The 19,374-nt window shown below is 39.8% G+C and overlaps 1 protein-coding gene across 4 annotated transcripts in view; it reads right to left on the minus strand.

The window, feature by feature from the left end:
* Positions 1-19,374, minus strand: part of ncoa1 (nuclear receptor coactivator 1) — a 42,584-nt gene that overhangs the window by 10,650 nt on the left and 12,560 nt on the right. For 3 of the 4 annotated variants that reach the window (XM_044106455.1, XM_044106454.1, XM_044106453.1), the window contains exons 3-17: positions 15,609-15,714; positions 12,364-12,533; positions 12,170-12,276; positions 11,201-11,378; positions 10,357-10,536; positions 9,786-9,863; positions 8,363-8,503; positions 7,264-7,411; positions 5,793-6,678; positions 4,898-5,104; positions 3,127-3,475; positions 2,009-2,179; positions 1,753-1,867; positions 986-1,154; positions 157-459 (exon numbers count right to left, since the gene is read on the minus strand). In XM_044106455.1, the coding sequence (XP_043962390.1) occupies positions 157-459; positions 986-1,154; positions 1,753-1,867; positions 2,009-2,179; positions 3,127-3,475; positions 4,898-5,104; positions 5,793-6,678; positions 7,264-7,411; positions 8,363-8,503; positions 9,786-9,863; positions 10,357-10,536; positions 11,201-11,378; positions 12,170-12,276; positions 12,364-12,533; positions 15,609-15,697 (3,291 nt within the window). In that variant the 5' untranslated portion in view covers positions 15,698-15,714. The remainder of the gene's footprint in view (positions 1-156; positions 460-985; positions 1,155-1,752; positions 1,868-2,008; positions 2,180-3,126; positions 3,476-4,897; positions 5,105-5,792; positions 6,679-7,263; positions 7,412-8,362; positions 8,504-9,785; positions 9,864-10,356; positions 10,537-11,200; positions 11,379-12,169; positions 12,277-12,363; positions 12,534-15,608; positions 15,715-19,374) is intronic. The other variant, XM_044106456.1, reaches the window with a different exon arrangement.

Consider the following 19,374-nt stretch of genomic DNA (forward strand, 5'->3'; position numbering starts at 1 on the left):
GACTCTCGTTACGGATAACAATTTGTTCTTTTGTTAACAGCACTCCAACCGTAAATAAATTACATCTATAATGTTTCTATGCATTAGGCACTGAAGTGAGTCAAGACATTAAAAGCACTGAATCGATAGATGCAGCACAAGCAGCGACAGTCTCACCTGCTGCGGCCCCTGCAGTCTCTGCTGCAGCTGCAGACGCAGTTGGTTGGGCGGCAGCCTGAGTTGGGGGCCCATTCCCTGCGGTCTGGTCATGCCAGGCCTCAGCCCCATGGGGAAAGCCCCGCGGGGGGCTCCGAATGTCACGCCCTGCTGTCCCACCGCGGCCAGCTCTGGAGGAAACTGAGCCTGTGAAGCTGGAGGGAACTGGGAGGTGTAGGTGGGCGGTTTGGGCTCCATGGAAACCGGGGTGGCAGTGGGTTGCTGGGATGGGAAATTTTGGGGGAAAGGGTCAAAGCAGCCACCCTACAGGGGGAAAATGGCATTTATTATGGTTAAACCATGTATTCAACTGCTACATTAAAAGAATTAAGAAAAAAAAGAATAAAGTCAAATATTTTCTCCAGGAAATAAGTTGCAAACACAGTAAACTCACTGAAAAAGCCTTAAAAATCTTAAATTTGGGTTCTATCCAGGTGATAGAAGGCTGACTTTGTAACCGTCTTTATGTGGCTCTGAAAGTTAAGAGATTTCGGGTCTGATCTAGCCGTAATAGTTGACGCTTTAGGTAAACTATCTTCCTGCGCAGATTAAATGCAGGAAGACTAAAAAAAAATCTCTAAAAGACATTTTCTGCCATTTAGCAAATAATGTTGATAATTCTAACTGACCTAAAACAAGTTTAGTCTGATTTAACTTCAGTCAGTCAGAAAAAAAACGAATCTGTCCTTTTATGGCTTAAAGAAACCTAACAAAAACCCACTACCCAAAGTTTTTATTTCCTCCATTTTCTGCATCATTTCCAGCCAATCCAAGGTGTTTACTGGGTTACCTGAACCAGTTTGTCGATACCCAGGGCCTTGTCCAGTTCGGCCAGTTCGCTCTCGTCCGTCCCACTCAGGAAGGACACGAGCTGCTCGATCAGAGCCTTCTCATCGTTTCGGGCTTCAGGCGTGGTCGGCGGGCCCAGCTCTTCGTCCAGCGTACAGGGCACACGTTGTCTGCTCCCGGAAACAGAATCAGATTACATCATGCAGCCTAAAAATAGCTGAAAACCATAAGAGTTCAATGTCATCAGCATAGAAATGATAAGACGCTTCAGAAAAATGCATGATTATTTGACCCAATGAGGGAAAATACACCAAAGAAGGTGAATAAGTCCTAATAGGAATAAGTGATTAAGTTTGGTTTATTTGTGTAACAAACTGGAATAAAACTAATAATATTCCAGTTGTTATTAATGAAAGGCAGCTCTATACAAATGGGTTTTCTAGCTTTGATTTAAAGAAACCCAGTCTTTTGCCTGTTATACAGTTTTGTTCCAGATCTGTGGTGCATAGAAGCTGAATGCTGCCTCTCCATGTTTGGTTCTGGATCCAGAGCAGACCAGAACCAGAAGACCTGAGCGGTCTGGAAGGTTCACTTCAAGTCACTTCAAAAATATGGTGAAGAGTGTCAAAGATAATGGAAATTAAGAAGCTATTTAACGTTGATCAACATTGAATGTTCAGGCAGAAATATTGGAGTAAAACTCCTGTAGAGAAGAGAGAAGCTGTTAATTAAAATACTACAATAAACTGTGTCAATACTTGCACTTACTCTTGTGGTGACGCTAATGAGGATTGTAAAGGAGTTCCATGTCCATCAATAGACAAAGTGTCAGTCAGAGCCAGAGGCTGGAACTGGGAATCTCCCACATCCATCTTCGTCAGCCCTGGAGAAGAATTTCATAACTTTTATCTGATGGTAAGATCTGGCTGTCAGACAGTGCAAGTTTCTCTTCATCTGATGTCAGTTAAATTGTGTTTTTGTTGTTGTTTTTATCATTTTAACTGGTTTGTTAGTTCTTCTGTACCAGTACTTGGAGCAAAAGGGTTGATGACTTCGGTCTCTGGAAAAGGGCTGCTATCCTTGGGGGTCTGGAAGAGGTCTCCTTGTTGTTGGCTTGGAGTGGCAGGGTTGCAAAAATCAAACGATGGCTGTGTCTGGAGGCTGCAGCCTGAGGTTGGGACGCCATCAACAAGTCCTGAAACCAGAACACAAAGGTCAAAAGGCCACAACGGTGCTGTTTAGTCCACTTTAGTCTAGCTCTGGAATGTTTGCTGAGAAAGTTTGGTTCATTTGGGGAGGTGTGAATGATAATAGAACTCTGATGTGGATCAAAAAAACAAACGCTGACAGGGTTTGAATGCAGATGTGAATGCCAAGTGAACTGGAAACCGCTCCACAAGCAGGAAGCAAACTATAGCATTGGGCATTCTGGGTAAATACAACCAAAATAAACCTGTTAGCCTAGAGCTAGCAGGAGAAATGTCTCATGGAAGTTGCACTCATTGTTGTCAGAGATTTTTATGTTGTTTCCTTCAGTGCAGCGCCCCTACAGGCGAGGAGGGGAACAGGTTTTTGATTAGTTTGGATTGTTTGATTTAGTGCAGAGTGAAAACAAACAACACCAGCTAAAAATTTAATAAATGCTACAATTTAGTTCCCCATTTGAACAAAATGTATCAGGTGTAAAAAAAGCACTAAAAATATTTTTTAAAAGTCCTGGAGACTGGAGGGAACCAGGCAAAAAAATCATGTCTACGTACAGACGTTTGCTGTGGTTACATCAAATTTTATTTAATTTATTAAACTTGGCTAAATGTACTAAGTTTTTTGAGAAAAAGTGACTCAAAACATTCTTACAACAGAATAAATTTGTTTAATCAAGTCTAGGCCTGTCTCAATAAATCAATTAATCACATGATAAATTAAAACAAACTCAATTTCCACTTGCATGATTTCTTGTTTTTCTCCGTTTTCTCTTTCTACCAAAAACCGGATGATAAAAGTCTTCTGTTTGGTGCTTTGGTTAACTATTTTGTTTAGAGACTTCATAATTAATTTTATTTGTTGCTTCTGTCGTTAAGTTTATTTATTCTGGATATTTAAAATGTCTTCCAGTTCCGGGGTAAAAAGTGACGGCTGTACCTCTGTTCGGAGTCCCTGGCGGCTCTCTCTTCACATTTACGTTGCGGGGAGTGCAAACCTCACCGGGCTGCAGGTGAGTGGGGGACTGCAGCTTGACCTGGTGGGACGGGGAGTGTAGCTGTGGCGACGGGGACTGAAGCTGGGGGACAGACTGAGGCTGAGACAGGGGCGACTGGAGGGGAGGCACTGGGGACTGGAGCAGAGCTGGGAGCTGCGTGGAGGGAGAGTGGAGCTGTGCGCCTCCGCCGGGATTCACCGACTCCTCGCTGCCCTGTTTGGCTCCGAGCGGACCTCTGAGGCCGGGCAGAAGCTGGCTGAGAGCGTCGGGATCAGCAGGTCCGATAGATAACTACAGGCAGGAGGAAACACAGCAAATCTAAACATTTGGACAGGTGGGAAAGTGGTAACACTTTATTTACAGGGCTGAGCCGGACATAAACATGAAGGAGTCTTTGTGAATGTTTCACTGTTGTCATGATGTTTCATTCAATATATACTGAACTTTTTATGCAACTTTTAATTCAACTCTGGATTAAAATCTAATCGTTTCCAGAATATTGCAAAGTTGACCGTTTTAATGCAACTTTGCATTAAAAGTGTCATTTAACAAATACAAAGTTTACACTTTTAACATATTTTAAATGCAACTTTAAAATTTGCATAAAATATCAAATTAATTACAGAACATTGCAAAGTTGATACTTTTAATGGAATTTTGCATCAAAAAAGTTTATTATTTTCTGAAGTTATTATTTACAGAATATTACCAAGTTTACACTTTTAAAATACTTTTAATGCAAGTTTCTATGAAACCTTGCAAAAAAAGAAATTATTTACCAAATAATGTAAAGTTGACACTGTCAGTTTTATATACAGTGTTTCCATGCGAGTGTAAAGGATTGGCTTCCAAAGTCCATGAAAATAAACAATCGTCTTTGTTTTTATGGCAACATCCCAGAAGGAAATGTTTTTGTCAGTCGCAGTCTTTCTGTAAACTCTTCAAACGGAGAAATGACTCATCATGCCGTCGTTAACTGGATCCAGACACAAACAGTTAGTAGTGTAATTTAGTTTGATTTAATGGCTGCTGATATCGTTTTATGAATAAACTGCTCCTTCGTACTGATCTACAGGAAGTATAAACGGTTCCAGAGAGTGAATCCTGTATTTTATACAGCACCAATGAACAGAAAGTGAAAAATTTCAAGGCTTTATTTGTTGTCATTTTGATGATTATCGCTTATAAATGATGAAAACTCGATTCTAATTTTTGTCGATACCAATTCTTTTGTCTGAATGTTGGTAAATATAGCAAGAAAGTGGGTGAGTTGGCAACAGTTAACTACTGTTATATGGAAACATAAAGACATGACATGTCAGTCAAACCTCTTGCACTGCAGCGCAGAAGACAACAGTGGTTAATTTTTAGATTTTTGCCAAAGTAGTTAAGATTGGCTTCACATGCACGTATCGGCTGATCACTGATCTCCCTAGATTAAGAAAATTGGGGATGAATTATTGGTGCAACGTTAATGAACACCCAACGTAAAATAAGCCTATTTATAGAAAGTTGAGTGGAAGAAAAAAGTGCACTCAAGGATTAGTGGGAGACTCCTCAGTGGTCCAAAGTCCTCTTTTCAGATGACAAATGACTTTATTAGAAAACAAAGTAGAGAGGCATAATATAATCTGACAGGATGAAATGAGAGGAGATGAAACGTGAAAGAAGAGCGATAAATATGTTGAGTGCTGCTTTTAGGCTGAAGCGTACCGTGGAGTCTCTGCGGTTCTCTCCCAGAGGACTGGATTTGGGGCTGACGCCAGCCGAGCCGACAGGGACTCCTGGTAGTTTGGGCGTCCCGCCGGCTGGGATGGACGAACTCGAGCAGGTGAGGCCGTCGCCGCTGGCTCTCTTCTCCACCTTCACCCGGACCGTCTGGAGGCTCAGGGCTGACGGAGGTGGAAGGTCGCCCAAGTCCTTCACAGACATTTGGTTAGAATTAGGGCTGAAGCCAATAAATATGTCAGTAATTAAATAATCTAACAATTATTAAGACAATTAATCTGGCAGTTATTCCATTATTATGACGATTAATCAATATTTTGATGATTAATCACCGACAGTTCGATAAATAACGATTAATCTATCAATTATTCTGAGAACTAACTGATTACTCTATAATTAATTTCTCAGTTAATTGATTATTCTGTTGCTTAATCGGATAAAAATGGGCATATTCTGCATATTTTTTATGCAAGTCTTTTCATACAATATTATAAATACATGATTTGTTGATTATTTTGGATTAGTTGATTAATAACTAGATGGCAAAGGTTATTAACAGGAGACTGAATTGTAGAATTTGTACCAGGTGAAGTTAGACCGAAGCCACTTGAGGAGTTTTTGGTTCAACATATTTACAGACAAATTACTTTTTATGTCAAATGCAAAATGTTTATATTTTTTGCACAGTTGTTTTAGTTACTGCTCTGAGTGGATTGCTCTTTCAGCATATGGACTTCTTTGAGTCTGTATACTAAAGTTGACGATCATTTCAATAAATGATTAATCATGATTCATTTGATTAATCGTTCCAGCTCTTGTTAGAATCTGCATTTTTTGAGATGCTGCTGGTGAAAGAGATTAAGAAATGAATGAAAATCACCTTTTCGTCCGTATCCAGGAGAAATCGTAGTAACTGGTGGTCCTGCGGTTCTCTGGAGTTGGACTTGTGGGACGCTGTGCTCAGCGCCGGACTGACTGGCGGCTCCTTCTTGATCTCAACTTCATTTTTATTCCCTCCATCCTCTGCGGCGGCGGCGTCGTTGGGACTGCTGTCCTGGAGCAGCCGGTGCAGGATCTTGTGCCGCTCCGTCAGACTGCTGTGGGAAGCGGGGCACTGAGGACCCAGCGAGGGGTGAGGAGGATGAGGTGATGAGTTGTTGTTGTTGGATTCAGCTCCAGTGACACTGCTGTCCAGGAGCTGGTTGATTCTGGGGTTCCCCAGCGGTGAGGCAGATGGAAGGGGGGCTTTATTCGAGTCCTCTGCCCCGCCTCCCGCTCCCTTTTGGGGCTTTGCCGACAGCGGGCGAGTGGAGGAGCCGGTGGGCATACTGGCTTGTCTCTGAAGTCCAGGAGACGACAAGGGGAAAGACCCTGCCGACCCACCGCTGCTCGGCGCCCCCGAAGGGGACTGGAGCCCCGGCGTGGAGGGGGAGAAGGGGTTCCCCGGGACCCGGGGGCTTCCCCCCAACCCAGGACTGGCTCGCGGCATCCTGGGCGACATAAACGAGGTAGAGGTGGCTGTGTGAGGGCTGCTGAGAGCCGAGGGACTGCTGACCTCCTGGGGGCAGTTGGTCCGGTTGGGCGTCAGGTAGCCTGTTGGTGTGGAGGGGTTGTGTCCGCTGTTGTTGGCGTGAAGGACAGAGCCTTGGTTGGAGTTACTGCCGGGGGGGAGCGAAGGGGACCGGGACGGGGTGTGAGCAATACTGCTGGGGGTCGGAGGAAGGCTGGGGTTAGTGTTTTCCTGAGAGCTAGCAGTGTTGTGTTCCCTGAGAGAGAGAGAGAGAAGCAAAGGATGTGTTTATAGACAAAAAATACTTTTAATTTAACCGTGTAAAAAAACTTGTCCATTTCTACAAGCTGATCTGCTCATTATTTCCTGCATTGACTGATAAATAAAAAGGTGCTCAATAGGAGATATTTTTTGTCTTCTTTTTTTTGTTGAAAATTTTGAACCAGATAAAGGTAAAACTACGCGACTTGAAGAGTTCTGGGTAAGGCGATTAATCAGATTAATCATGATTAATTGATTATTCAAATAATCACAACTAAATACTAAGAGTTAACTCTTAACTGGATTTAATGATCCAATTAATCTTCTTTTATTAACAATAGCAAAAAATAGCCTTTTTGCACAATCAGTAGAATGTGTGATTTTCTTCTCTGCAAGAAGCAATCGACGAATCTGACGATTAATTGCTTGATTAATTTGAACCTTTTCAAACTTTTAAAAATCTAAATATCTTTCTCCTTTAACTTTCTTTGGTTTGGAAAAAAGTATAAAACATTAAGAAAATCCACAGGATTTGTTTTTTTTTCAGCAGGAAAACTGTTGATTCGTGTCAGTGGGATACCTGTCAATAGTGTGGATGCCCATGATGAAGGGCTGAACGTCGGGTTTTGGTGGGCAGCAGAACTTGCAGCGGGTCTGAGCGCTGAGCGGCGTCCCGTCACTTAACGTGAATCGGTACAGAGGGCTGACGGCGGTGCCGTGGGCCATCACTGACAGACACAGAGAAACGTTAAACTACACGATCATCTCTAACTTTACCAACATGTTTATCCCCCAAATCTGTCTGGATGTCCTTTTGTTCACATGCTTCTTTCCTCCTAAGCAACTTTCTCTACATTTTCACTTTTTATAAAGAAAGCTCATCAAAAATACAAAAATATTTTTAAAAATATTTTTTATTATATTTGCATTTTTAAAGAATCTATGCAATATACGTGTTTCACTTGTGGTGTCTTTCTGCTACCACACGTTTTCCTTTCACTCAACATTTTCTAATTCTTTATTCTCTACAAACAAAACATCAAAATTACAAAAAATAAAATAAATTCTTGCAATATTTTATTTTATTATATTTCCATGTGTAAAGAATTTGTACAATATGAGTTTCTCTTGTGGTATTCATTTGTACTTTTTCCTTCCACTCAACTTTCTCACAATTTTTATTTTCGAAAAGCAAAAAAAAAAACACCAAAATTACAAAAAAATTGTTGATCTTTTCATATTCCATTTTCATGTGTAAAAAATCAACACAAAATGAGTTTCACTTGTGATACCCATTTGTACTTTTTCCTTCCACTCAACTTCCTCTAAATTTTCATATTCTATAATAAAAATAATTAAAATTACAACCCAAATTTTTTAAAATCATTTATTTTGTTATATTTCCATGTGTAAAGAATCTATACAATATGAGTTTCACTTGTGTTATCTTTTTGGTGCCACACTTTGTCCTTTCACTCAACTCTCTCTAAATTTTTATTTTCGATGAAACACATACTTTATTAAGCAGGTAATTCCTTTTAACTCTTCATTTTGTGTCTGAAACAATCAGTCTGAATGATGAAGCTTCTGCAACGTGACGGTTTTAGCTTCGCTGTTTACTGCTAATGAAGCTGCATAAGATGCATTTAGACGCGTCAGTGGGTTTTGCTGCTGCTCACCTTCATGCAGCAGCTTCTTGGCATGCGAGGGCTCCTTGCCCTGCGGCTGAAAAAACGCGTAGATGCACTTCCTGACCAGGTCCTCCCAGCCAGGCCGCCCTGTCGCTCGCAGAGCGCTGGTTTCTATGGAGATGATCTTCCCTGGATCACAGCGACACACAAAAGATCAGTTTGAGCTGCAGCAGCCGACAAGCTGATTTCCTCGTGCAAAATTCCAGGAAGAATCTGGAGCTCTGTGTGGTTTTCCAATTACGTGGAAGTAAGTATATTAAATTAGTGAAAAATTCTGAGATTTTCTGGCCATTTGGACACTGTGCAGGATTGCGAAGTTTCTTCACCAAGAAGGCATTGAATGCCCTGTCAGACTTATGACCTTATTGATATTGATCATATGTCAAAATTAAGACTTTTTAAGACCATTAATTCAAATTTAGACCTATATCTTCACAGAAATATACGAACTTCACCCAGCTAACTGGCCATAAATTTTCACTAAGCCATGACAGGCACAAAAAGCTAGCTTGCTAGCAAAGCTACGTTAGCAGTGAGTTGTTGGTGCGACTCAAACTTTTGCCTGGCAGTAAAATCCAACAATAAAATAAAACATAGAGTATGGGCGATTAAACATTCTTGCCAAGACAAAATTTAAGAGCTTTGATTAACATATTAAAGGCCAACCTGGTCTTTAATATGAATTTGACACATTTTAAGGCTTTAAATTTAGATATTACATTTAGGGGAGATGGCATCCTTTGTAAGAATAATGATAGAAATTATTGTTTTATTGCATAGTGTGTTAGGGCCACTGCAGATAAAAAAATAAAAGGAAAAAAAACACACAATATGAATACATTTCTGCCAAAAAAAAAAACAAAAACTGAGCTTTGCCTCAGAAACTTTCTGGAAAAAAATACATGAAAATGTCTGATTTTGAAAATTTGCCAGAAATCTCAAAATGTCTCACAAATTTTGAGATTAATTAAAAAAATTTTCTTAGAAAAACTATGGAAATCTTAGAGTTTAAAATGTTAATAAGCTACTAGAAAAATCTCACTTTGCATTTAATTTCAGATTTTTTTTTTTTTTTAAATCTTCAAATTTTCTGAGTCTGAAAAGTCAAAATTTTCTACAAACAAATCTCTACAACGCTGACACCCTAATACACTGTTGTACCTTTGAGTCATTGCTGTTTAAATGAAGCACCACAAAACCACTAAAACACAAGAGGTCAAAGGTTATAATGGAGCTTTGAGCAGAAGGAGAGATTATTGCAGAATTCACCTAAATTGAGAGAAGATTTGTCTCACTTTTGAGTAAGAATTATTGATAAATTTTAATTTATTGGCAGGGCAACATTTAGAAACATCCAGGTGGAATAAATTGAGCGTTGCTGGGATCCTGCATACGTTGTGGGAGATTTTACCTGCCGGGTCCTGCTTTGTAATAAAAGACTCGTTGCGTGGAATCCGACAGGCGATGCAGATCAGGCAGCTTTGCAAGTCTGAAACGCAAAAGAAAACCTCAGAGAGATTAATTACATGTCATAAGTAAGAGATTAATTACATGTCATAAGTAACTTTCTTTCAAAGGAGCAGAAGTAAAGGGGATAAATTCCTGCATTTAGACGGGAAAGGGGCCTGACAGCCTCCAAGGCCGAATCAGACCAAAATGACAAAAAGACCCAGAGATCTGAGCAGCCAAAAATCTGCAATGCAGAAACTGCATAACAGAATTTATCAAGGCCACTGCACCAGTGGAGACGGTCTACTGATGCTCCAACCGGCAGGGCCAGAAAAACATCAAACTTCAAGAAAAACTTTAAACTTTCAACCACGGGAAAACAAAGTTGCTCCAAACCAATTATTTTTTTAAATTGGATTAATTCCTGAGATAGTCTGCATTACAGGACTTCAGAAAATCGCAGTCAGAGAGAATCTTGTTTGGTTTAATTTGTGAACGTTTTACTGCAGCCGAAGGACAAACGGAGGACAAACCGTCTCCGTCCTCCTGGACGGGCCGCGGCTGCGACACCGTGAAGCACTGCATGATCTCATACTGCTGCCGCGCCTCCTGGTTCTCGGCGTCCGCCTCGTCCGGCGGCCGCTTCAGCATGCGACAGTTAAAGGTGTGGCTGTTCCTGCGGCCGGCTTCCTGTGGCCACGGCGCTCCGTTCACTGGCCGGACGGAGAAACGGAGAGAAGAAGAAGAAGAGGAGACACTTTAAACATGAGAACAGCCAAACATCTATTTATTCATTCATTCATCTAATATTTATTTACACAATTATCCATCGAATTATCCATCCATTGAATTATCATCCATCATTTTCTGTATTTTGCATCACTCTAGAAAACAATATCTACAGATCGATCAACACAGATAAACTGATCCAACCTTTCGGTTTAACGTTCTGAATATTTTAGGGCTGCAAAAACTCTTCGGCTTCACCTGAAAACAATTGATCGTGTAAATTATTTGAGACTCCACCTTTCCTAAAGGAAAAACGCCGTTCTGCTCTGACGGCTGCAGCTGTTGGAATGAAAACACGCAGCTGTTCGACCTTGCCGTTTGCTGCACCCAGTTATCTGCATTTTCATTATAATCTCTCCTCAAGGTTGTTCTGCAAAACCAAACAGTGAAATAACTTCATCGCGCTGAATGAAGGTATTGTTTCTCATTACACTCGCCCACGTTTGCTCTTCCTCTGTAGAGTTTACGCCCCAGATTTACTTTGCAGCTCTGAGCGGAGGCACAAAATGAACTTCATTTCACTTTTTCTCAGCTTTTCTGCCAGTTTTTTCTTTCTTCTCCATATGAATTCAAACTTAGATCACTCACTGAGGCTTTTAGGCAGCAGATTGCGAACAAATTCATTGTGGTCTCCCACGTGGAGGATGGTGTAGACGCTCGAGTTTATCATCTCTTCCTGGTTGTATCCAAGGTAACCAATCACGTTCTCGGAAACGAAGACGATGCGGCCCTCGCGGTTGACCACAAAGAAGAATCCGTCCAGGGCCTGCATGAAAATTTAGACAGAGTGTGATGAAGGCAGCAGAGGAGAATCTGAGTACTTAGGCTGGTTTCACACCTGATAGTCCGGTTGAGTCGGTTCGATTGGGGATCAAAGTTTCAACATTTGTTACATTTTCAGCTGCTGCAGTTTGCTTTCATACTGCATCGTGTCAAATGAACCAAACTAATTTAAAAAGCTGTTCCCCTCCTCACCTGAGGGGGCGCTAAGCCACAAATTACTGAAGGAAATGGTACAAAAACCTCTGAATCACACACCGAGTGTAACTGCCTTCTTCACAAAATGTAAACAAAATGGAGTACCGACATACTTCAGCAAGTTTTTGAGAAATGTGTTCCCCTCCTCACATGTGGGGGCGCTACACCAGAAATCACTGAAGGGAATTACATGAAAACCTCTAAAGACGACACCGAGTGCAACTTCCTTCTTCACAAAATGTAAACAAAATGGAGTGGCATCAGATTTTAGCAAATTTTTATCTTTGGTAAAAGAACACAAGCCATTTCTCCAGCTGGCGCTACCCGTGCACCTTTGCTTTGGTTGTATTTACCCAGAATGCCCTGCTCAGTATTTCACTTCCTGCTTTTGGAGGAATCTACCATCTGCTTGGCGTTCACATTTGCATTTTAACTGCGCCAGAGTTCACTTTCATAGGACTGATAACTAAGTTTGTAGGGTGACCAAAGTTTGCTTTTCTGATGCCTATTAGGGTCCGATCGCGCATTCCCAAACGAACCGGACTAAACTGGGCCAAGGTGAACTCATCCTCTGCTTACCTCCAGCAGCATGGGCCCCAACGCCTCTTTCTCCTCCAGACCCTGACTGCTAGAGGAGACGTCGCTCTTCTGCACATCGTCGTCTGGAGACAGAAGAGCTGCTTTCTCTGTCAGGAGGAAAGAGATTCAGATCGATGCAGAAGCCTCATGCTGGTCACAGTTACATCAGGTTCTAAAGCTGTGGCTCTCCTCACCCTGCTCCCGCCGTTTGATCTGCTGGATTTGGTCCACGGTGCTCCTCAAGATGTGGCACTTGTCCGGCTTGGCGCTCAGACTGGCAATGTCGCCCATGTTGGACGATACCAGCTCAGCCAGATCCTCGATGTAGCGGCACTCCAGCTCCCGCCTCCGCTTCTCCACAGTGCTGCAAACAAATGAGCTGTAGGTCACGACTCCTTGACAAATCTCATTTATACATAAATAAAATGAAGTGGAGACCACTGATTGCAAGTGAAAGTCAAATCTCAAGTCATTGAGGGCAAATCCAAGTCAAGTCACAAGTTACTGAAGGTCGAAACAAATGTCAAGGTCATTTAAGTCCAAGTTGAGTTGCAAGCTGTTGCCAAGGGCCAAGTCAAGTTGGGCTGAATCCAAGTCAACTCAGAAGTTCTTGAAGCCCTGAGGTGTTGCGGTGGCGTAGGGGCAAAGCAGAACCAAATATGGTGGCCTGAGTCCTTGATGCCGCCGTCGCAGGTTCAAGTCCTGGCCACAACTCTTCCCCCTCTCTTGTTACCCACTTTCCTGTCCAGCCTTTTATTTTACACACACACACACACACACACACACACACACACACATATATATATAAATAAAATACACACACGGACAAAGCCAAGTCTTTAAAAATAAATCTGGGAGCCATTTCTGTTCCTACTGGCCCAACAGGACTGTAATTTCACCGAGACAAAGTTACAACCTGCACATTTACACTGGGCTGCACAGTGGTGCAGTGGGTAGAGCTGTTGCCTTGCAGCAAGAAGTTCGATTCCCGGTCCGGGGTCTTTCTGCATCGAGTTTGCATGTTCTCCCTGTGCATGGTGGGTTCTCTCCAGGTTACTCCTAGGTGAGTGTGTGTGTGTGTGTGTCTGTCCTCTCACCCGGAACGTTAGCTGGAGATAGACCAGCACATCCAGACCCCACTGGGGACAAGAGTGTTAGAAAAAGGATGGATGGATAAAGACATCCATCCTAAATAGATTTTAAATTGTTAAACTGCATCAAAAAATCTCCCCAAACAGCAACAATTGCTTCTGTGAGATCACTGCTGATCTCCTCCCACCTTAGCATTTTGTTAATAAACATCCATTTGCCATGTTACATCCTGTAATTTCTGTTTAAATGAAAGACAATTAAATAACATGACAGAATTGAGTATTTAAACATTTATCTAACATAATTTTCATGGTTTTGTGATCCGTTTGAATAGAAGCTGGACTAAAGCTTCAAGCATTAGCTGCCCCTGCAGGCAAAAAACTCCCTAATTACTCAATAATGAAGCTTTCAAAACCCTGTCTGTGAACGACAGGAAGCGGGAGGAAGAGGAGTGAAAAATGGGAAGCTGGCGATAGAGCAGCAGGATGTGCTCAGACAAGAATACCCTCAATAATTCACCATCCTGCTGAGAGAAACACATGGCAAACTGCTGAGCGGGGAGAAATACTGGACAGAGGAAGATGGATGTTTGCCAGAGCCGACGCCACCAGTCAATTAATCTATTAGCAGTTTGGAAACAAATAATCAAAAGGGAATTTCTGAGCAGAAATGGCAAACATAATAGATTTTTGACAGGATTACTAGCAGGGAAACTAGCAGGGTAGTGATTACGTTTGATATTTTCATCTGTTGAGAAAAACAATCTGATTTGTTTCTATATTTTGTTTAGTCCAGGATTTTAAACTTTTTTCAGAAAAGAAGCCCATGCATAACATACATTTTGTCCAGATTTTTGGGTATTTTTAAAGTAAAAACTAACATTTCTTCATATCTGTTCAGTTTTGCTCGCGGTCTTGAACTGTTAAATCCTCCCTATGTTGACATGTTTAGACTGAAAACGTAACTTTAACTCCTGCACACTGCAAAAACTTAAGCATTTTTATCCTGTAATAAATTAGTACACTTAAATTAACTTACAAGGAGCTTTCCAGAAAGATTTAGGAGCTTGTTTTAAATAAATAATTTCTTAATATTGATGAATAAGTTATAATTGCACTGGACAATTATTTAACTTATAAGATGGGAAAAATGTCATGTTTTAAGTGAAATTACTTTTCAATCAATATTAAGGAATTATTGTCTTGAAACAAGCTCCTATTGTTGCTGAAAAGTTACTTTTAAGTCAGTATAGTTTTGTCTTCAACAAGGCAAAACTGAGATATTCACACAGAAACTGGATCTGAAATACTTAGTAAGATTTTGAGCTTTTGCAGTGCAGAAGCACATTCTTGGACTGCAGTTCCGGAAACATGCAGTGGGGCTGATCGGTTGCAGATCGGTATGTGGATCGGCATCACATGTCACCACCGTGACATGTGATGCAGGTTTCTGGTCGGCTAACGCGTTGGGGTAGAAAACCTTTAGGCCTCCAGGACTCAAATAAGCTGCACTACAAACGTTGTAGTATGATAGATCTCTCCTATGCAGCTGTATGGGTTATAATTTTCAAAGTTCAACATAGTTTTTAAAGTTCTGATGAGATAAATCTCTATAACCGGCAAATAAAATCATATTATTAATGTTTTCTATCAATAAGAGTAAATCCACTAATAGGCATGTTTACTTAATCTGAAAAAAATAAAATATAATCTTTCTCTGTTTTCACATATTAATACAGAGAAACACCACTGTGGATGATGTGACATTTTTACCAACGATCGGATGGACGGATGGATGGACGGATGGATGGATGGACGGATGGATGGACGGATGGATGGATGGATGGATGGATGGATGAATGGATGGACAGATGGATGGATGGACAGATGGATGGACAGATGGATGGATGGATGGATGGACAGATGGATGGATGGATGGATGGATGGATGGATGGATGGATAGTGGAAAGGAAATCAGTTGGACACTATTGAATGGAAAAACTTCAATCACTAAAACCATTTATTGATTATTGATCTTCTGACTTGAACCCAAATCCCATAAAAACCTTAAACTTCCTGGTTTCAGACGAACCAACAAACTGCATTAGTTATAAAACAACAACACAGAAACACTTTATTTTTCAGAACTGCAGTAAAGTTTGAGTAACTCCTGTTTTCTCCCATTACTCAGCAAATCATCTCCCAGCCTGAACCCCAAACTGCAGCCGTCTGTTTCTAATGCAATCTGGTTCATGTTTTTACGCATCACTGTAAGATTTACAGCCTGCATGATCCTCAGCTCTGTTGACGTAATGTTTATCAGTGCTGCAGCGTGGCTGCATGCTTACCTTTGCCCCGATGTATCGCATGGCGAGCCCTTCCTCTTGCGTGACTCTGGCGTGGCAGGGTCAAGGGGGCTTTCCCCAACCGCACTCATTTTCAGCTTAGACTGATCTGAACACAGGAGAAACTTGCATTTTAATTAAAACATCTTGATAACTTTAAAGAACAATTTCTCAAAAAAAAAAAATAAAAATAAAAAATCCTCCTATCGCCAAAAAAATCAAATATGACAGGAGCTGACAAACAAACATATCCTGAAGAAACACCATTAACAGCTGCAGGTACATGCAATGAAGCTAAATGGCTCAAACTTGCATAACAGCAACACTTAAGTTTATGGCATGTGGACCCAGGAGGTATGGGAGATATATAGGACAGAGGAAATTAAACACCCTCCAAGATTAGACAAGGCATAAATCAGAATATGGAGCTCATCCATGAATCTGCAATCACTTTAAAACAATCCTGATATAATCCTGCGGCTTCCAGTCGTGCATAGCTTGTGCTTTCAGTGTGCAGTAAGAACTTTGGGACATTTAGACCAATTTAAGAGCTGATCAAGCACAACAAATCAGTCAGATCACTCAAATACACAGAGAAATTATTTTGATTTGTTATCCTACACGGTATTATTACAGTGAAGACAGACGACACTAAACTAAGATGTCATCCAATTTATTCTAATCTGTCATCATCATCTCTGCAGAAAAAGCTACAACTTCACAAGAACATGAAGATGTAGAGCACAGAACTGGAAACAAGTGGATTTACTAACAACACATCCAGAGCAAAAATTAAACCAAAACTGTGCAAAAATAGAAACATTTTGTATTGAAGATTAAAAAAAAGCAATAAATCTTTTTGTCTGTAACTATGTTTTATCCAGACAGTTTTAGCTTCAATTTTTGGTTAAAATTCAGTACAAAACAAATCCCCAACTAAGCACATTTTGCCATTCAGTTATTAATCAGTTAATCTAAAACAATAATCAATATGTTAACCCTCCACTGTAGCGTTATATCAACCAGAAAGATTCAGCCTTTGCTACAAATGATCAAGTCTTCACTAAGGGAATGTTGTAGTTCTGCAGTTCAGGCAATAAAATGTTTATTTTCTTATTCAAAAAATGAATGTGCTCATTTTTTTTTTCCAATTAATCGATTAATCGTTAGAATAATTGATTACTAAATCACAAGTTTCCATCCTAGAAGTTTATATTAGCATTGTTTTTACATAACGTCCATGTCCACTTGAGGAAAGTTCAGCTGCTTCAATGACAAACTGCTGCATCCTGGGTGCACAAAGTGGCATCAGATCCTTCCTGCCAGCAGCTGTCGGACTGTAACCGTCACTGCTAGAGGTTTTTGTATCCGTGCTGGTATTTACACGACTTTTACTGTTTTCACTCATTGTAAATAGCCTGTTTTTAATGTACAAATCTGAGCATTTTGTAAAATTTTCAAATTATCCTACCCCGTTGCACATTCCTTTGGATCAGAGAATGCTTTCTTAAATAACTGGACACTGCATTTTGTTAAAAAATTTGACCTTATTGTGGTTTTCTTATATTTTGTGACTACATGCTTTGAACGCCGGTCACTTTGCTGCTGGTGCCAGTTTCAGAATTTCATGATTTGAGTCTTTTATTTTAATCTTTTTTTTTTTTTTTTTACATAAACATATGAATTTATTGCACATCTGTTTTTAAACATGAAGTAAAAAAACCTGTGTGAAAATATGGATGAGTGGAGACTGGAATCAAATATTCATCCAAATATTCTGGAAAATACTTCAAAATCCAGACCAGAGTTACAACGTGTCCAACATCCTCCTTAAGGTTTTTGTCATTTTTCTCACATTCTTCATCAACGTGAGCCCAAAGTGGGAAATATCTGAGCAGCAAAATCTCTGTGGTTTCATCAGGAGGGTTGACATGGCAACAGAAATGCTGCAACACTTACCGAAATACAGGAGTTAACAAGGTTTCTGAAGGATCCATTAAAGCAAACGTTGCATTAAAGTTAAAACGCTTGTGCTGCCGTCACAAATTTGATGTAAAGTCGTTTTAGTGGTTCTAATCAACATGCAGCTCCAAGGGGGAAAACATCTGATTTAAAAGGAAGAAACTGTCAAAAACGATCAAAAGTCCAGAAAATAAAGTTATTTTTTAACCAATTTAAAGAAAATTTGAGTCATCTTAAGCACAAATCTGTAAAGTTTGATCAGCTACACAGAACAGAAATGCAGGATAAAACTCACCACGATTGTTACAGAAGTATAAAGTATGGCTGTGAGGTCAAGCTGCTCTCAGGACAATAATTCTTCCTGACTAGCCTCGTTTACATTTTTACCTCAAATCACCCTCACTCCCCTCCAGTAGATAAAGGAGGCATCCTCTATATCGGGAAAACGAGAGCTCCACTACGACTCTGCAGATAACACAAACATCAGCTTCGTGTTTGGGAGCTGGGAATCACAGCTGCTTTTTATTTAAATTAGAAAATAAAAAGAGTTAAGTGGGGTCACCTTCCACCATATGGCATTATATAATCAAACTATTTTATTTCACTGAAATTAGAAGCACAACGTATGTGATTGGATGTGAATTTAACTATTTTGGATGTTATGGGATTCAATTTGATTTAGGGTTGGAACGATTAATCAGATTAACTGTGATTAATCGACTGATGAAATAATCTTCAACTAATTTAGCAGTTGATTAATCGTTAGCTAAAAGACAGAGACTGAAAAAAGAACATTTGCTAAAAGAGCAACACACTAATAAATAAGCAAAATAAAAAAGAAGCAAAAAAACTGTACAAACAATATTTACATTTTGCATTCAAGAGAAAAAAAATGTCTGTAAATCTGTTCTACCCATAACTCCTTTAGCTTCACCTGGTTTAATTATGTTTTAAAAATTCCTAATTAAGCACTTTTTAATATCCAATTATTAATCAGTTAATACAAATAATCAATAGATCTACATCATATCAATAAGTCAAACAAGAAGGGTTGATGTTAGAAGCATCTTTTGCTACAAGTGATCTCTAAAGGAAAGCTTGTGTAGCATTTCAGGCAATAAACTGTTTATTTCTCTTTTAAAAAAGGAATTGAATAGATTTAGACTGAATAGATCTGCCGTTATCTAGATTTTTTCAATATCAGGATCGATACAGATATTAATATCAGATTGGTGCATAGGCCTCTGTCACAATAACAAATTTTGCTAGATGGAAAAATTGACCCAGAAATGATTGCAATAAACAACAATATTCTTGTTTTGAGAGCATTTTTCAAGAAATATATTAATAATAACTTAGCAATGCAAGTTTACTCTCCCAGCAAAAAATAAACTTCATGAAAAACTTAAACCGGAAGATATACTAAATATACAAAATAAAAAACAATTAATAAAAATAAAATAAAAACCATAAATATTCAAATAGATTATGAAGTCTCTGTAAATAAAAATGACTAATCATCAGAGATTCTTTTTACTTTATCATGCAAATAATTCTTTATTTTCCAATAACTATCATTTTAGTTACCCAGGCTGATGCATCATTGTGTGTAAATCAAGACAACATTAAACATTAGCACATTTAAATTAAAAGACTACATCCAAGAAATACTCCTTATTTCCAAAAATATAAATAGATTTCCTTCTCTGATCAATAAGGTTAACATTTAATAACATGCTCTCAACAACTTTTGAACCCAGTAACATGTGACAGGAGCGACCATCAGTAGTTACAGCTGCAGGCTGAG

Source organism: Gambusia affinis, linkage group LG22 (assembly GCF_019740435.1).
Source record: "Gambusia affinis linkage group LG22, SWU_Gaff_1.0, whole genome shotgun sequence".
NCBI classification, from domain to species: Eukaryota; Metazoa; Chordata; class Actinopteri; order Cyprinodontiformes; family Poeciliidae; genus Gambusia; species Gambusia affinis.